The sequence below is a fragment of the Pituophis catenifer genome, unplaced genomic scaffold (genome assembly GCF_029215685.1).
Source record: "Pituophis catenifer annectens isolate HBS135680 unplaced genomic scaffold, rPitCat1.0.hap2 SCAF_46, whole genome shotgun sequence".
NCBI classification, from domain to species: domain Eukaryota; kingdom Metazoa; phylum Chordata; class Lepidosauria; order Squamata; family Colubridae; genus Pituophis; species Pituophis catenifer.
In genome coordinates, this window is record NW_027256926.1 from 62,941 (window position 1) to 81,501 (window position 18,561).

The 18,561-nt window shown below is 43.1% G+C and overlaps 1 protein-coding gene across 1 annotated transcript in view; it reads right to left on the reverse strand.

Annotated features, from left to right (window-relative positions):
• DMRT1 (doublesex and mab-3 related transcription factor 1) overlaps positions 1 to 18,561 on the reverse strand; it is a 76,928-nt gene that overhangs the window by 26,890 nt on the left and 31,477 nt on the right. Inside the window, exons 3-4 of the mRNA XM_070956514.1 lie at positions 14,354 to 14,637; positions 6,603 to 6,765 (exon numbers count right to left, since the gene is read on the reverse strand). Coding sequence (XP_070812615.1) covers positions 6,603 to 6,765; positions 14,354 to 14,637 — 447 coding nt within the window. The remainder of the gene's footprint in view (positions 1 to 6,602; positions 6,766 to 14,353; positions 14,638 to 18,561) is intronic.

The window sequence follows — 18,561 nt, forward strand, 5'->3', positions numbered from 1 at the left end:
AGCCTACCTCCACATCCCAATTCGGCCGGAGCATCGTCAATACCTGAGGTTTTGCTATTCAGGCCGTCACTTTCAATATCTTGCCCTGCCGTTCGGGCTGGCCTCCGCCCCCCGGACGTTTACCAAGATTCTCTCTGCCTTGGCGGCGTATCTCAGGTCTCTTCCCATCAGAATTCAGTGTTACCTCGACGATCTGCTCATTCAAGGGTCCTCCCAGCGGCGAGCGGAACAGGACTTGGCCACGACAATACAGGTATTGAGGGACCACGGGTTCTCGGTGAATCTGGCAAAGTGTCATCTCGTACCGTCTACAAAGTTAGTTCACTTGGGGGCCCTGATAGACACGATAGCGGGGCAGGTCTTCTTGTCCCCGGACAGACAGGACAGTATCAGGGCGCTGATTCAGTCCATTCAGGGATCCCAGACAGTTCAGGTAGCCCAGCTATCCCAATTGTTGGGGAAAATGATTTCTTGTATGAACATAGTTCCCTGGGCCAGGTTCCATGCGAGACCACTACAGTGGTTCTTGCTCCCCTTTCAGAAGGCAGGAACGAGCTCATCCAAGATGAGGGTTCAGGTTCCCCCACGGGTCCTACGATCCCTGACCTGGTGGACGTCGGGGGCCATCCGGAAGGGGTGCTTCTTCAGGGAACCCCGCAGGGTGATAGTAACGTCGGATGCCAGTCTGACGGGCTGGGGGGGCCATTGCGGGTCTCAGGTGGCCCAGGGCCGCTGGTCCTGCCAGGATCTATTCCATCAGATCAATTGGTTGGAGCTCCGGGCTGCCCGTCTGTCTCTTCAGACCTTTCTACCGCAGGTGAGGGGGCAGCATGTGCTCCTTCTCACAGACAATACGACAACGAAAGCCCATATCAACAGGCAAGGGGGAACTCGTTCCGGGCCTCTAATGCGAGAGGCGGAGACCCTCTGTCTTTGGGCAGAGACTCACCTTTTGTCCCTGACGGCGGACTACATCGCAGGGACGGACAACGTAGAAGCCGACTGGCTGAGCCGAGCCATTGTGGATCCCTCGGAGTGGAGGCTCCATCCCAACTTGTTTGCGGAGATAGTCGACCGGTTCAGCCGCCCGGTAGTGGACCTCTTCGCCTCCCCAGCGAACGCACAACTCCACCTTTTCTTCTCCCGGTTTCCTGCCCCAGGAGCGGCGGGGGTGGACGCTCTGCGGACCCCGTGGCCCAGGGGCCTCCTTTACGCATTCCCTCCCCTACCCCTGGTCCCAGCCGTCATTCGGAAGTTGATACTGGAGGGGGCGGAACTGGTTTTAGTAGCTCCTTATTGGCCCAGACGCCCTTGGTTCGCCGACCTGGTCGACCTGTCGGTCGCCACTCCCTGGCGGATTCCCCCGGACAGAGTCGCGCTCAGCCAGGGCCCGGTTCAGCATCCGGACCCACAGAGACTGCAGTTAGCCGCTTGGAGGTTGAGCGGGGCCTCTTGAGACGGGAGAACTTTCCGACCAGGGTCATCAGGACTATGCAGGCGGCCAGGCGGCCCTCCACCACGCGAATATATGAGGCAACGTGGAACAGGTTTGCCGGGTGGTGTGCCTCCAGACAGTTGAGCCCGACTTCAGCATCGGTGGTGGAGGTGCTGGAGTTCCTGCAGGACGGGTTGGACATGGGACTTTCCACTAACACTCTACGGCGACAGGTGGCTGCGCTAGGCACTGTCTTGACATTTGGGAGGTGGGGCTCCCTTGCTAACCATCCGAGGGTAAAGATCTTTCTGCGTGGGGCGACTAATTTAAGACCGCCGCCCCTTCACCGTTATCCCACTTGGGATCTCGCTAAGGTTCTTCAGGCTTTGACTAAGACACCTTTCGAACCGTTGAGGGAGACTAGTCTCCGTCTCCTTTCGTGTAAGGTTGCTTTCCTTGTGGCCGTCACGTCTGCCCGACGGATCTCAGAGTTGGCGGCTTTATCGGTGCGGAAAGACCTCTGTATTTTTCATCCCAACAGGGTGGTTCTGCGGCTGGACCCTGCCTTCCTTCCTAAGGTCAACTCATTGTTCCACCGAGCACAGGAGTTGATCCTGCCAGACTTCTGTCCTCGGCCTCGGCACGCCTTGGAGCAGAGCTGGCACACCTTGGATGTGAAGAGGGCCCTCCGTATTTACATTTTTAGAACCTCTTCTTTCCGGAAGACGGAGGCTCTCTTTGTCTCTTTTCAGCCGTCGACTCTTGGCCACAGGGTGACCTCCTCCACGGTGGGACGCTGGATTAGGACGTGCATCTCATCTGCATATGAGCTTCAGGCTCTCCCGGTGCCTTCAGGGATAACGGCCCACTCCACCCGCAGTGCTGCCACGACTGCGGCCTGGTCTACTCAGGCATCAGTGGAAGACATTTGTAGGGCGGCCACATGGACTTCTCCCACTCCCTTCATCCGTCACTATAGACTTGACTCCTTCGCTTCGGCGGAGGCGGCCTTTGGGAGAAGGGTTCTGCAGCGGGTTCATGAAGATCCGGGGTCGTCGGCCCAGGACAGCTCCCTCCCTTAGGGCTGGTCAGTCTTTGGTATATCCCAGACTGGCACCTCCCATTTCTACACTATGGAGAAGGGACGTTGGTCTTACCGTGATACGTTCCTTCTCGTAGTGTAAAATGGGAGGTGCCAGCCCCACCCTGCTTGAGGCTGCCTGGACCGGCTCCCTTGGTGGAGCATGTTGTTTCTATCTTTCAGTCTGCGTACATTGGCTTGAACTGCGTACCATTCGCTTTCGCTTCGCTGGCAAAACTGAAGAGACGTCACCAGGGAGGCGGATCTTCAGAACTTTTCAGCTCAGGACATAGAGCTAGAGCAAGGAATACCCAGACTGGCACCTCCCATTTTACACTACGAGAAGGAACGTATCACGGTAAGACCAACGTCCCTTCTATTCTATTCTATTCTATTCTATTCTATTCTATTCTATTCTATTCTATTCTATTCTATTCTATTCTATTCTATTCTATTCTATTCTATTCTATTCCATTCCATTCCATTCCATTCCATTCCATTCCATTCCATTCCACTCCACTCCACTCCACTCCACTCCACTCCACTCCACTCCACTCCACTCCACTCTCCACTCCACTATTAAATTTATCTATGCCCCTGTTCAGAAATTGGAGGGAGGCGGGAGTAAAAGAAATAACTTATATCTACTCAAATTTGGAATTTTGCTTCAGTTGGGCCCAAACTGCCCAGAGTTTGCCTTGAGATCCTTGGAGTATTATTTTTGCTTTTAATGACATGCTGAACTAATCTGAAATTACACTTTAATCTGATTTGTTGCTCTAACGTAAGATATTTTAGAATGAGTATCTAAGAGGGAAGCCAGGTGATGGGCAATGACTGAGAACAGAGACAGGATAGGAATCAGCAATAAGGAAAAACTTTCAAGCCATATAATTTTACGCTCCCTCAAGGATAGGGAGGAACAGAAAGGTCCTAAAAGAACTGCATAAAAAGGACCCATTCCCCAATGCTGTCATCCCTGGCTAGCAGTGAACACGCAAGAAAGCCACAAATTGTGTCAAGATTATTGTGCTTACAGACCCACCGGCTGATTTATCTAGGGCACTTCTGTATGATGGTAGATGTGGTGAGCAGAATCCTAGCAAAAGGCTGATACTAATTTTGGGCAGTTGAAGTGAGTGTTGGTGGATTCTGGTGAGGATTCAAAACCGCTGCCAGGGGGACAACTGGGGCTATGGTGGATCTGAAGGTTTGGGAGAGGGAGAAATTAACACCCATCTCTATAACTTTAAGGACCAGAAAGCTGATTGAAATATTGAATTCTAGGATGCTATATTTTGTATTCAACACAATACTGCAATCTGTACTATTCAGAAGCAGCAATAAAACTGGCTATCAAGGTTGGGATCTATAGACACTATAAATATATGGTTGTTTTCAAAGTTGTTTTCTCCTGCGTGAGCTGCACTGGCTTCCAGTGGTCTTCTGGGTGCGCTTCAAAGTGTTGGTTATCACCTTTAAAGTGCTCCATGGCATAGGACCTAGATATCTTCGAGACCGCCTGCTGCTACCGACGGCCTCCCATCGACCTGTGCGCTCCCACAGAGAGGGCCTCCTCGGGGTGCCATCAGCCAAACAATGTAGGCTGGTGACCCCCAGGGGGAGGGCCTTCTCTGCGGGGGCACCCACCCTTTGGAACCAACTGCCCCCAGAGATAAGGAGAATCCAAGACCTCGGTGCCTTCCGCCGTGCCCTTAAAACCTTTTCTTTTCAGCAAGCCGGGCTGACCTAACTCTTTTAAATGTTTTAAATTGGTTTGTTATTGTTTTTAATTACGGGGCCAAATTTATATTTATCCTTTTAATACTATTTTAATGTTTGTAATTTATGTTTTTATTTGGCTGTACACCGCCCTGAGTCCTCAGGGAGAAGGGCGGTATATAAATTGGATATAAAATAAAAATAAAATAAATAAAAAGTGGTAACTACATGGATGTGTCCACCAATACCTTTTGGCAGCAATATGGAAGTGGTTCCTGTTCTACTTCTGTGCCAGACAAGTTTGCCAGGTGCTGCCACCTATTTAGAATAGAATAGAATAGAATAGAATAGAATAGAATAGAATAGAATAGAATAGAATAGAATAGAATAGGAATAGGAATAGGAATAGGAATAGGAATAGGAATAGGAATAGGAATAGGAATAGGAATAGAATATTTACGGGACCGCCTACTACCACAAACAGCCTCCCACCGGCCGGTACGCTCTCATAGAGAGGGGCTCCTCCAGGTGCCGTCAGCCAAACAATGTCGACTGGCGGCCCCCAGAGGGAGGGCCTTCTCTGTGGGGGCACCTACTATCTGGAACGAGCTCCCCCCGGAGATACGGAGGATCCCGGATCTGCGCACTTTCCGCCGTGCTCTTAAGACCCTCCTATTCCAGCAGGCCGACCTGACCTAATTTTCTCCCCTTTCTTTTAAATTTTTTAAACTGAAATTTTAATTTGTTTTTAAATTATTGGGAATTTTAATTGTCTCGGGCAAAATTATTTAATTTGGTTTTAATTATGTTTTTTAACTTTTGTATTTATGTGTTTTATTCTGTGCCTGTTCACCGCCCTGAGTCCTTCGGGAGTAGGGCGGTATACAAATCTAATAAATGAATGAATGAATGAAAAATGAATGAATAGAATTCTTTATTGGCCAAGTGTGATTGGACACACAAGGAATTTGTCTTGGTGCATACGCTCTCAGTGTACATAAAAGAAAAGATATATTCGTTAAGAATCAAAAGGTACAACACTTAATGATAGTCATAGGGAACAAATAAGCAATCAAATCATATTAGGAAACAATATAAATCTTAAGGATACCAGCAACAAGGTTACAGTCATACAGTCAAAAGTGGGAGGAGATGGATGATAGGAACGATGAGAAGATTAATAGTAATGCAGACTTAATAACTAGTTTGACAGTGTTGAGGAAATTATTTGTTTAGCAGAGTGATGGCGTTCAGGAAAAAACTGTTCTTGTGTCTAGTTGTTCTGGTATGCAGTGCTCTATAACGTCGTTTTGAGGGTAGGAGTTGAAACAGTTTATGTCCAGGATGTGAGGGGTCTGTAAATTTTGAGATCTTTAAGCTACAAATGTGTTAAAAGAATTTTGACATTCACATGTGGGGCAGCAAATAAAGGGAGAATGAACAAGGGGTATCCTTCAAATCCTTATATTTTGATTGACATGTATGGTACATGGTTCCACTGTCTATCTTTTTTATTGCAATTACAGAGAAGATGGGAGACTTGGGTCTGCCTCTAAAATAGAAAAGTGTACCTGAAACGATCATTGTATCAGGAAGACGGAGGAACTATTAGAAGGATCACCCAAAAAGTATGCTGTGTGATTTTGTATTCACACCCTTCCTAAGCGTACCTGGGTTTCTCAGGCTGGCAGGTCACCCTGCTATGGAAAAATACTTTGTCACAGCTGAGAAAAGTCTGCTTGAGCTCAGTAAATTACATCTCCCTGCTTGTCTGTTGCTGATTGATGGATTAATTTAGGGAACAATATCATAATCTGGAATATTGCCTGGACAAGTAGTCAACAGTGATGGAAAACACTGAATTTTTTGCAGTTTAAAAATGCACGAGGTATACAATTCTCCTCCTTCAAATTCCTACAAACAACTTGCACCAACTAGACGCCCTCCAGATTGGTTGGAGAACAGCTCCCAGATTTGCCAATCTGCTACATATAGAGGGCAAGGTGTTGAGGAGAAGGAGTAAAATACTGTTCCCCAACAATTTCTATATCACAAACTATTCAAGTTGAAGGATTTAGTGCTATGCCAACAGCTGCAGGCTGCGAAACCACACAGTTTTTCAAGAAATCCCTAAGCACCAACATAAACCAAAACTTGGAAATATTTATTCTCTTAAGGAAGGAATAATGCTGGAGAAAAAAAATGATTACCATAAAGTGGAAGTAAGCAACTATTTTAAGAGTCATCCAGAAAATTTTAATAAAATGTTATCCATCTCCAATGTTACCAGCCTCTACCCAGTTCAACCACTGGCTTTTCAGTAGACGCCCCGACACCTCCCGTGAAGGTTGACAAGATGCTTACCATTTGCTTTTGTGTCAGAATAAGAAGGATTCTCCTCGAAAGTAAAAATTTGGGGAACACAGGCAGGGGCCCCAACACTCTGTCCCAAGTAAGAGCTGGAAGGATAGTAAGAATGCATCCTGTACTGGGAACTCAAACTGTGCCGACCTTCTGGGCTTTTCACCTGTTAAGAGAAACAGCAGAAAGAGCACATCATAGAAGCTTGTAAGGAGAGAAAACCTACATTGGATGGGGACAGTTTTCCTCACCCTGTGCTATCCTCCCGCTGAATTTATCCCTGGAACTCTCTGCATGAGAATGTTAGGCCTGAAATGTTTGATTACTTCCATGTGGAAAATTTCAGTGTTATCGTTTCCATCCCTGGAAAGGCTAAATTTTGAAAGCCTAAAGTAGTGCCCAGGTCTTATAAAGACTACCCTGCCAACACTATTCATGTTTATCTTTATATAGTTTTTATTTTTTTATTATTGTAAGCTGCCCAGCGTTACTCTGAGGTAAGATGGGTGGCCAATAAATGTTATAAATAAATAAAATAGCTTGTGTTGCTACTGCTCAAGATTTTGTAGGTTTTGGATACTGCTTCAAATGCCTCCAGCCCTTTGATTAGTAATGATGAGGAGACCAAAGTGGTACGAGGGAAGAGATAAAGCTGGAGTGCTTTCAATTCTCTTCCAAGCAATCCAGTTTCCAACTTTCACATGCGGAGACCGCTATAAAGAATCTGTTGTCTTCAGTGAAAAGGAAGTAAGGATATCATGACAGCATATTGCCCTGATTCCTACCATCGTACAATATTCAGTTTCTCAAACTGATCAACACTTTATTGCAGGGCTGTCAAGCAGGCAAATTATTTATTCTCCGGCAAAGTCGTTTCAGTTCGCGAGAAAATATAAGCTATTTACAAATTTGACATAAGAAGCGTAAAAATGCCAAGCAAAGCTTTAATTTTGAAATGAGACATCTCGTTTCAAACCTCAATCTTCTTTTAGCCAAGAAGACATTCTGGCTGCATGAAAGCAAAAGATTTGAACATCTCAGATGAATGCGTTACAGATCTTGTCCAAACCAGGAACATTAAAATTTTCATGCTTCAAAACTGCAGAGTGCAACTACAGAATATGAATTGCAGCAAAGTAAAATAGCACTCACGTATACACAAAGAAAAAGTGTACATGGGGGAATTGTGTATTTCAATGGACATTCTTTATGTAGTAAGTTTTCAGGCTTCGCATATATTCTTTCTGCTGAATTTTGTAAGAAAGACCAGGCAAAAGTCTCTCGCTCTTAGCCTAACCTATCTCACAGGGTCGTTGTTATGGGGAAAGTAGGAGGCAAGAGTATAAGGGTATTAGTCATAAATTGAGGACTACCTGTATAGGAGGTTACCAATTTACTAGAACTCTGAATCATGACCCTGGAAGTTATTTTTCAACCAGGAAGAAAATTGAGAAACGCTTCTTAGGGCGACCTTTTAGTACAGGCTGTTTTTTCAAGCCTGCTGTTCACGATCTCCTTTTATTTTGCTGTGAAAAAAAAAAATCTGTATTTCCTTTTGGTTTTTTGTGCACCCTCTAAAAATAATAACTGCAAAAGGATAATATAATTTCAGAAGCAATAAATTGCACCACTACCCACTGGTGCTTAAAGGATTTCTACGTTGTTTACCTTATGTAGGCAATGACCTGTTTCCTTTTGAGCCTTCTTGTGTTTCTCCCATTTCTTACTCTTTAAAAAAGCCAACTAATTTCCCAGGATCCAATGAATTATTACAACTATTACTAGTAGTATATGCTCCTTGCCTAGAAAGACATGCTTTATAATCTTATTATCTGCACCAAGCCTGTGAACCACAGTACGACCGACAGATAGAGGCGAGCCAAGGCTCTGCAAACAATGTGTTGAATTAACCACTAGAAAAAACTAAAAAGCTTTCATTTTTATTTTATTAAAGTATTTAGAATATATAAAACACAGTAAATCTGAACCACAAGGTTTCCTTTTTATAGAGTTTAGTTACTCTATTTTATAATAACAATAATGAACTAGCCAAACATTAAAATGCTTGACTGTAGCATGATATTCATTAAACGGACTCAGATCATGCTGACAGTGAACTCTTTTAGCCTGACAATAAACATGTATGCTTCAATGTGCCATGTATGTTTCAAAAATACATAATTAGGTCTGGGGATAAGAGAAGGCGGCAATAAGATTTAAGAGAGAGGTACCTCAATCTTCCAATCTAGGAAATAAACACTTTCAAAGCAACTATACCAAATAAATTATGACTTTTGTAAACTTCCTCTTATCTATTCTTGTTTCAGAATCAAGGCAGATGAGATTCAGAAAAGCTGGCTTATACATCTTACCGGTAGATATTACCAAATCCATCATTGGACACATTACAATCGGATGCTACTTCTGCCAACTATTGTTTGAACAAAGCCTCTCAAAGGAAATCAATCCATGAACAAGATCTTTGTGCCTCTTGTTGAACTAAATATATTGTTAATAACTGGTCATATATTCCCATATTATCCTCTCCTATGGACTGACCGTAGTAATCACCTATGGAAACATTCTCTAATATGACATCATCCAGATATGTTGGAATGGTAAATACTAGCAAGCAAATTTGCTAGAATTTGGGGAGTTTCAATACATCTTAAATGTTAAGAAAGTTATGAAAGGTTCCTTCTAGGGTAGTCTATCCCAAATCAATGCTCTTGAATTCTGCAGATTTCAGTTTCCAGAATCCAAAAACAATATGGCTGTTGGTGAGTCAAGAATTTGAAGACAATATATCAGGAGATTGCCCAAACTGCTCTGGAATTCAGAATTATATGGAATCATCATACAATAAGGATTATCATAAGTACTGAGCATCTTCATACCATAATTGCTTTTAAATTTTAATTCTAAAACCCCCAAGTGACTTTTTCCACCATTAAAAGATACACAGTGATGCTGTGCTTGCCTCCCATGGATTCTAAGTGGAAAAGGTAATTTTCATACAAAAGGACCATCTGTATCTGTCCCACCTTGACAGACAAACTCAATTAACCTTTGCTATTCTCTTCCAATCTACTCTTTTAGACAAAAGCAGTGATCCACAAACAATACGTTACCATTGGAATCTCAACCACTGTGACACCAAGAGATATAGTCCTATCAGCAGTATCGGAAAATAAACAACTTAGATTAGTTTCTCGAAGAAATATGGATTATATTCATGTCACACTTGAGCTGTCAGAAACATTAGGTTACTTTTAGCATAAATCTGCGTTGTACAGTGTACAATATGCTGTCTGAATGACAAACCAGAATGGATTTATTTATTTATTTATTTATTTATTTATTAAATTTCTATACCGCCCTTCTCCAATAGGACTCAGGGCGGTGCACAGCCAAGATAAAAACAAAGCATACAAAATTTAAGAACAATATTAAAATAATTAAATGTTTTGGCCGAAATTAAGATAACCCAATTTAAAATCAATTTAAAATTTAACTCAGGCCAGCCCAGCTTGTTGAAATAAATAGGTTTTCAGGGCCCGACGAAAAATCCGGAGGTCTGTTATTATACGTAACTCTGGGGGAAGGTTGTTCCAGAGGGTGGGCGCCGCCACAGAGAAGGCTCTCCCCCTGGGGGTCGCCAGCCGACATTGTCTGGCGGACGGCACCCTGAGGAGGCCCACTCTGTGCGAGCGTACTGGCCGGTGGGAGGCTATTGGTGGCAGAAGGTGGTCTCGTAAATACCCCGGCCCTAAGCCATGGAGCGCTTTAAAGGTGGTCACCAACACCTTGAAGCGCACCCGGAAGACCACTGGGAGCCAGTGCAGCTCGCGCAGGAGAGGTGTCACATGGGAGCGCCTCGTCGCCCCCATAATCCCCCGCGCGGCTGCGTTCTGGACCAGCTGGAGCCTCCGGGTGCACCCCAGGGGGAGCCCCATGTAGAGAGCGTTGCAGTAGTTGTCAAGTTGCTGACATAATTCAACTACATGTTAATATTAAATCCAATGTTTAAATTATAATTGGCTATTTTATAGATTAGTCATGACTAATTTAAAAACAATGCTGGCATTCAATTAGTAGAACATCTATGACAACATTCTATAGTTCTATTTCATATGCGAATAAACAATCTACACAAGGCGTTTCAAGGCAGTTTTGAACCAGTTCAAACAACATTCAGCAGAAATGATCCAGCTGTCATGCCCTGCTTGATCATTCCTAGGTACCTTCTTCTCTCACATGGGAGAGTTAGAGAAATCAAGGACGTTCCTTCAGTGGCTTTTTTACCACTATGCTGAACAAATCAATATGAATCTTGGCTTGCGTTTTTCTCAATAAACCAGAACTATTTTTTTCTTCTTAACTTATGACTAGGGAAAACAATCCTGGTTTGGAAATAATGCTAAAGCAAACCATAGTTGGTTTAGCAATGTCAACTGACAAGAAAAACCAAGTAGGAGCAACTAATTAGTGTATACCAGCACATCTGCTCATTGGACCACTGGTTCCATCTATTTCTCTTATTTCGCATGTGATGTTTCTATCCTCTCCTTGACTATAATCTTGGACCATGGTCTAGCACACTATTTTTATGAAATATTCTGTATAAGCATTAGGTAAAGGACAAAGCCAGCGGGATAATTTTAATTTGATTGGAGGGATTTAGTACAAATTGTTCAAGGATCTGAACAACTGCTGCTTTTCAGGTTTACACTGAGATATGGGGCAAACTGTGGCTTTTAAGTTCCTTTGCTGAAATCCTTGAACCCATCCCCAAAACACGATTGCTGAAAATGTAGTCACCCACTGGTGTTAGTGCTACTTTCAAACAACATTCTTTGCTTCAGTGACTACAGTAAAGGTAGTCCTCAACTTACAGCAGTTCATTTAATGACCAAAGTTACAAAGGCACTTTAAAAAGCGACTTATGACCGTTTTTCACACTTATGACCACTGCAGCATCCCTTGGTCACATGATCAAAATTCAGATGTTTGGCACCTGACTCATATTTGACAGTTGCATTGTCCCAGGGTCATACAACCACCTTTTGCAACCTTCTGACAAGCAAAATCAGAAAGCTGGATTCACTTAACAACCGTGTTACTAACTTAACAACTTCAGTGATTCACTTAACAATGGTGGCAAGAAAGGTTGTTAAGTGAATCACTGCAGTTGTTAAGATAGTAACACGGTTGTTAAGTGAATCTGGCCTTCCCCTTGACTTTGCTTGTCAGATGGTCGCAAAAGGTGATCATGTGACCCCGGGACACTGCAACTGCCAAAAATATGGGTCAGTTGCCAAGCGTCTGAAGTTTCATCACGTGACCATGGGGATGCTGTGTGAAAATGTCACTTTTCAGTGCTGTTGTAACGTCAAACGGTCATTAAATGAACTGTTGTAAATCGAGGACTACCTGTATTAATAACAGCAACTATGTCTCTATGATACTTTGTTCAACAAACCATGGTTTAAAATCTTGACTTTATATTTCTATATACACCTCTTAAGACTAGCCTTTCCCTATGTTGGGTCTGCAATTTTCAGAATTCACAAGATGATGGAAGACCCTGCTGAGGGAACAAGGGCTTCTAATCACTGGCCATTACATGGATTCTGTAGATTTTATAAAAGAGCTTTGGAACCAGCATCATCAGCCACTAGGAATGTGGGGCCCTGAAATAGGGCCTCTCATGCAGTCAACTCCTTCAATGAGCTACTACCCTCATGTCTAGCACAGGCACCTCAATCATTTTAGGTGACTCCCACCTGAGGTGAGCTTTGAGGGGAGAGGTGATGGGAGTAACACCTTCTTAGCTGAGGTAGCAACTGCCTTCAGTTATCACATTCTAAAGAGCTTAAATGATGCCTGAGTTTTCTTAAATCCTTCACACACAAGTTATTTAGGTCAACAAGCTCAACGCCTCTTGCAATTAATAATGTAATATACCGGTACCTGTTGGTACACCCAATTAATTTTTCCTTTTAGCTTTCCATGGCAATTACTTCATATTGCCTTCCCAATCACTGCCACGGGAAGGAAATAAGAACAGAGGCCCTCGAAAAGGAAACTGGTAATTTGGGACATTTTTTTAAAAAAAATATAAAGCTTTAAAGACGTGCGTAATTCATATACAGGCAGTATCATTGTCTGAAGCCTCCGAACAGCCTTTTCTTTTATCACTATCCTTGTCAAAGAAGGGGAAATGCTTACGGTATCTCCAACCTTTAAAAGGTCATCTGCCTAAGACTTGACTCTTGTTCCTGAGAATCAGGGGTGAAATGCTCCCGGTTCGGACCGGCTCGGGCAAGTAGGTAGCGATGGCAGCGGGCAGTTCGGAGAACCGGTAGCAAAAATCCCTGCCCCCGCCCCCCATGCCCAGCTGAGCCACGTGATCATCAGAGCCTTTTTTTTCTTTTAAATGGCTCTGACGATCCCAGCTGAGTTGCCTGCCAATCAGGCAACTCAGCTGGGATTGTCAGAGCCTTTTGAAAGCATTTTTTTACATGGTTTTACATGTAAAAAATGGTTTTAAAAGAAAAAAAAATTGGCCACGCCCACCGTCACATTACCCCCACCCCCACCCCCAAGCCATGCCCACAGAACCAGTAGTAACAAATTTTAGATTTCACCCCTGCTGAGAATCATCTTTTTGTAAAAAGTGTTACAATTTCTCTTTGGATAGTTTTGAAAAATAGCTCTTCCTAGTTGGATAGGTCCCTAACTGCATGAAGTGTAATCACTCCAAGGTTGCAGGCAAGTGGTAGAACAGAGGATCTGCGGCCTGAAAGCCCAGGTTGTATCTCCAGGAAAAATTTCAGCCTGAAACGTCAAAGAGCCATTGCCGCTCATACTAGACAGAGGCATGGTCTGCATCAGTATATTATATTTTTTTATGCTTTTCAGGCTATTATCTTTTATTCAGTGGGGTTTTTATCAGTGGTGAGTTGCTACCAGTTCGCAGCGGATCAGGCAAACCGGTAGTGACGGCAGTGGGAGGCTCTGCCCACCCGCCCGGACGCTTCTGTGCATGCGCAGAAGTGCCGCGCGTGCACACACGAGCAAACCGGTAGCAACAGGATTTGGAACTTGCCCCTGGTTTATATCCAAGTACAGTTCCCACTGATGCAAGATAATGAAGTAATGTGGTAAGTCTTTATCCAGACCAATAGCAGGTTCTGTTATTTATTTATTCTGCACAAACACTATGATTTTTACCACCCCATTTTTCTGCATACCAATTCTGTTGGATCTGGCAGGATGAGCAATAGTCAAAGTTTAACCAAGGTGCTTCATGGCTAAGTGGGAATTTGAACCAATATCCTCAGTTCTGGTCAAACGCTCCATTCTAGTTACATTTATGTAAAAATACAAAACCAGTAACAACAAAAAGAATGACTCCCGACGTACTGATAAACACAGATTCCCAATAAATCTGAAGGCAGAATCTTAATTAACGTATACCTATTTTGAGGGAAGAATCTAAGAGTAAGCATGATAATTCTATGTTGGTCTGCTCCTCTCTAGATATGGTGGACAACAATTTCCATCATCACTGACAATTAGCAATAATAACTGGGAATAATGGCAGTTTTATCCCCAAACCCCCGGGGAATATCAAGTTAGGGAAGAGGTCATATGCTTTGAACCACAGCAATTCCAGTGATTCTCAAAGAAAACTCAGAATAATCTTAATTTATCAAACAAGGCCCTGCCTTTAGTCATTTATATAGTACCTGCCATTGGTTTCCTGACTGGCTTGACATATAAGTTGTTGGGAGGCTTCGGAGGCTGCTCTTAACAGGTGATCCTGACAATGGGCTTCCCATATCACCAGAGGTGGTTTCGGTGGCCACAGCCATTTGGTACTGAGAATAGTTGTACAGGTTGTTGTAATAAGGATACAGGGATGGCTGGTATAAACTGCTGTAGTAGGTGGGGTCCATAACTAAGTCAGATGTGCTCTCCAGATGCCCTCTGCTGGCCAGGGAAGGAATGTCTTGAATCAGCATCCGTCCTTCTGCAGAAAGAGAAGTGGGAGGAAAAAAGAGAAAGAATAGAAGAAAGAACCAATTATTCAACAGCAGAAGCAACTTGAAAAACCTGCATTTTATCCCTCGGTGCATTTTGGATTACAGAATGCAATTCAAAGCAAAGAAACAACAAGGGAGCAGCAATTAAAAAGATGATGGAAATAATAGAAGAATGAGATCAAAATTAGTCTTTTTTCTACATTATCTCAGGTGCTACAAGGGGGGAAAAATCATAACTGTCAATTCATCAAAAAGCATTTAGTATTTCCAGTCCTCCTGCATAGCTCAGTTCCATTGCTACCTCTTCTCCTTTTTTCTTATTTGCCATTTTATGTCCTGCTTTTCCAACTAGAGTGGAGTCAATTCTAGTAAAATTTAGATGGATTAAGCAGATGGTTTGCCTTCACACCCAGATCCAAACTAGCAACACCCTCTATGGCACCTGGTTCCACATCACCAACAGTGGCAGAAATGGGAGGACATGTACATGTAGTTCTTGACTTACGACCATAATTGAGCCCAGAATTATAGTTGTAAATCATTAAGGTCTTAAGTCAAGTCTAGTGACCAGAAGAAAATTTCTGGCCATTTTTGTGGCAATCGTTAAGCAAACATCACAGCCATTAAGCAAACTCCATGGTTGTTAAGTGAACCTACCGAATGGGCAATTTTGTGGGAAACTAGCAAAAAACTTTGCAAATCACGGTGACGTGAGCATAGAATGTCATGATGGGATGTAAAGCCAAGCCACCCAACGTGCGGCCATGTGATTGTGGAGGGAGGCAGTGAATCATTTACAATAGACCATAAAGCACCCATTCTGTAGCTGTCATAAATTCAAACAGTCAGAAAACAGTCATTAAGCAAGGACCATCTGTAGGTCTTCTTCAGTCCTCAAATTGCACTAATACCGTAGTAGAGAAGAAACACAGAAAGAACTTCTGTAAAACTTGTAAACATACCTCAAAGGACATGGCTGTGGATGATAGGAAGTTGTAGCCCAGCACATAAAGAAGGAAGCACTTACCTGCGCAAAAAGGGTTGTCTTGGATATTCCCCAAAAGTAGAGCAATGGAACTGAGCCATTATACCTTGCTTTGCTTTCCCTAACAGGTGAGAAATTTTGCCATTCTACACTCCATATCACAATAACAAGGAAATATTCATGCGCATATTATCAAGTAATTCTGAGTCTGCACAGATATTATGTCTTCAATTAGATTTGGCTCAGTTAGTCACTGGAATATTTAAGATGAAATCAGTGGTGAAATGTAAAATTTGTTACTAGCGGTTCTGTGGGTGTGGCTTGGTGGGGGGTAATGTGACTGAATGGGCGTGACCAACTTTTTTTTTTTACTTTTAAAAGCATTTTTTCTACAACCTTAAGAGGTTGCAGAAAAAAAAATGCTTTTACAAGCCTCTGAGGATCCCAGCTGAACCGCGCAATCATCAGAGGCTTTTTTTTTAACTTTTAAAAGCATTTTTTTTGGCCGAAGAGCTTGTAGAAAAAATGCTTTTAAAAGTAAAAAAAGAAAAAGCCTCTGATGATCGCACAGCTCAGCTGGGCATGGAGGAGGGGGCAGGGATTTTTGCTGCTGGTTCTCCGAACCACCCGTTGCTATCGTTACCGGATCGGGTGATCCGGTCCGAACTGGGAGCGTTTCACCCCTGGATGCAATCATACTTACAGTTTGATTACTGGGGAAATGTAACTGCAGTATCTTCTAAACCAGGAAGAAGATATATGGATTATATCAAATAAAAAAACCGTATTTACTATTAGGGCACAAAAAAGAAAAAAAAAAGACCAAGTATGGAAAGGATAAGGGTAATACTACTAATATTATCCAAAACATTATTCTACCACTGAAATGAATTAAGCTCCAATTCTCAAGAGTGACACCATCTGACGGTAACTGAAAAAACCCACACAAGCCTTCGAAAGTAGTCATGTTTATGTTTATGTTTATTATATTTGTATACCGCCCTTCTCCCAAAGGACTCGGGGGGGGGGGGGGTGAACAGCCAGCAGATAAAATACAGAGAATACAAAAATTAAAACAATATTAAAATCCAATTAAATTAATTTGGCCCACAGTTAAGACACCCCCATATTAAAACCCATAATTTAACTATTTAAAATTAAAGCAATTTAAAGTTTGGTCAGGTCAGCCTGGCTTGATGAAACAAAAACGTCTTTAAGACACGGCGGAAAGTGCGCAGATCCGGGATCCGCCGTATCTCCGGGGGCAACTCGTTCCAGAGGGTAGGTGCCCCCACCGAGAAGGCTCTCCCCCTGGGGGTCGCCAGCCGACATTGTTTGGCCGACGGCACCCTGAGGAGCCCCTCTCTGTGGGAGCGTACTGGTCGGTGGGAGGCTACTGGCGGCAGAAGGCGGCCATGGAAATTAGATTGACCAGTGCATTTAAATGGACAATTCTTTCTTGCCATTGTTTGCACTTTGAGGCAGCACACAACTAAGCTCTCACATGATTTATTATAATCTGAAAGCCAACTGAGAAAACAAGGCGAGAGCTACATCATCTTGCCACATGGCCTATCTTTGAATCAAGCTGTATTATCATATTAGCAATGTCATTCCTCATAAACTGTCAACAGTGAAAGCAATAATGATTTCGACAAAAAAATGCCACACTTGGAATTAAATGGCTTCTACAATCAATAAACAAATCATTCTAAGCAACTGGTGGCTAATTCACTGGCTATAAATCAGAAAAGCACCCGATGTACACTGCAATATTGGAAAGGAAAGGAAAGGAAAGGAAAGGAAAGGAAAGGAAAGGAAAGGAAAGGAAAGGAAAGGAAAGGAAAGGAAAGGAAAAAGGAAGGGAAGGGAAGGGAAGGGAAGGGAAGGGAAGGAAAGGAAAGGAAAGGAAAGGAAAGGAAAGGAAAGGAAAGGAAAGGAAAGGAAAGGAAAGGAAAGGAAAGGAAAGGAAAGGAAAGGAAAGGAGGAAGGGAAGTTTATTTGTTACAGAGATCAGCAATGGGGCAACTTCAAGACTGCAGCATAGACACAGTTTTTCCTTCAATTACAAAACCTAACAGGTAGAGTTGTATGTAAACAAAGAGAATTTATGTATGTATGTATGTATGTATGTATGTATGTATGTATGTATGTATATGTCACCCACCTTCCTGATAAGACAACTCTGGATGGCTTACAGATCGTAAAAAGGTAAATAGAAAAGCAACTAAAATTTTAAAACTATGCAAATTAAAATTTTAAAACATGCAAAAAACCAGGAACCAAGAGACAGATGGTACAGGGATGAGGTCTTTCCCTGTCAACCACCTCCAGCAGTGGTTGGGGGCCCAAGCCAATTAGTAAAACAAGTTTTAATACTCTTTCAGAAGGCCAAAAGCACATGGGAGCAGTTCTCCCCTACGATGGTAGGGTGTTTCATAGGGTCGGGGCCACAGGGAAAAAGGCTTTTCCCTGACTTCGCCTGCCAGAATTCCTTAGCAAAAGGGGGTTTGTAGCAGGCCTCTTCCAGTGATGGAGAATTAAGCTTAGAATTAAGGAACTGGACACTCTCAGCTTCCATATGAGCACTGAGGTCCCAGCTTTCATATCAAAATTATGTTGTTTTCTTGGTTATATTTTAAGCTGCCTGTTTTTGGGAAGGAGGGATGTGGAGTAGAGGATTGGTACTTGGAAACCGTTCCCAAGTTATCTGTTGGAGAGAGACTGGCTGAGCCAGGGGGAGGAGTCAAGCAAGTAATTAGTCTGGAATCCTTATACAGGCACAAGAGAGCAGATCTTACTCCCTTTGAATGCCATTGAATCTTATCTAGTTTGGTGCAAACTGCCAGTCTGGAAAGATTCCTGTGAAACAGGCATAAGCAATAAAGTACCATGTTTCCCCGAAAATACGACCTACCCCAAAAGT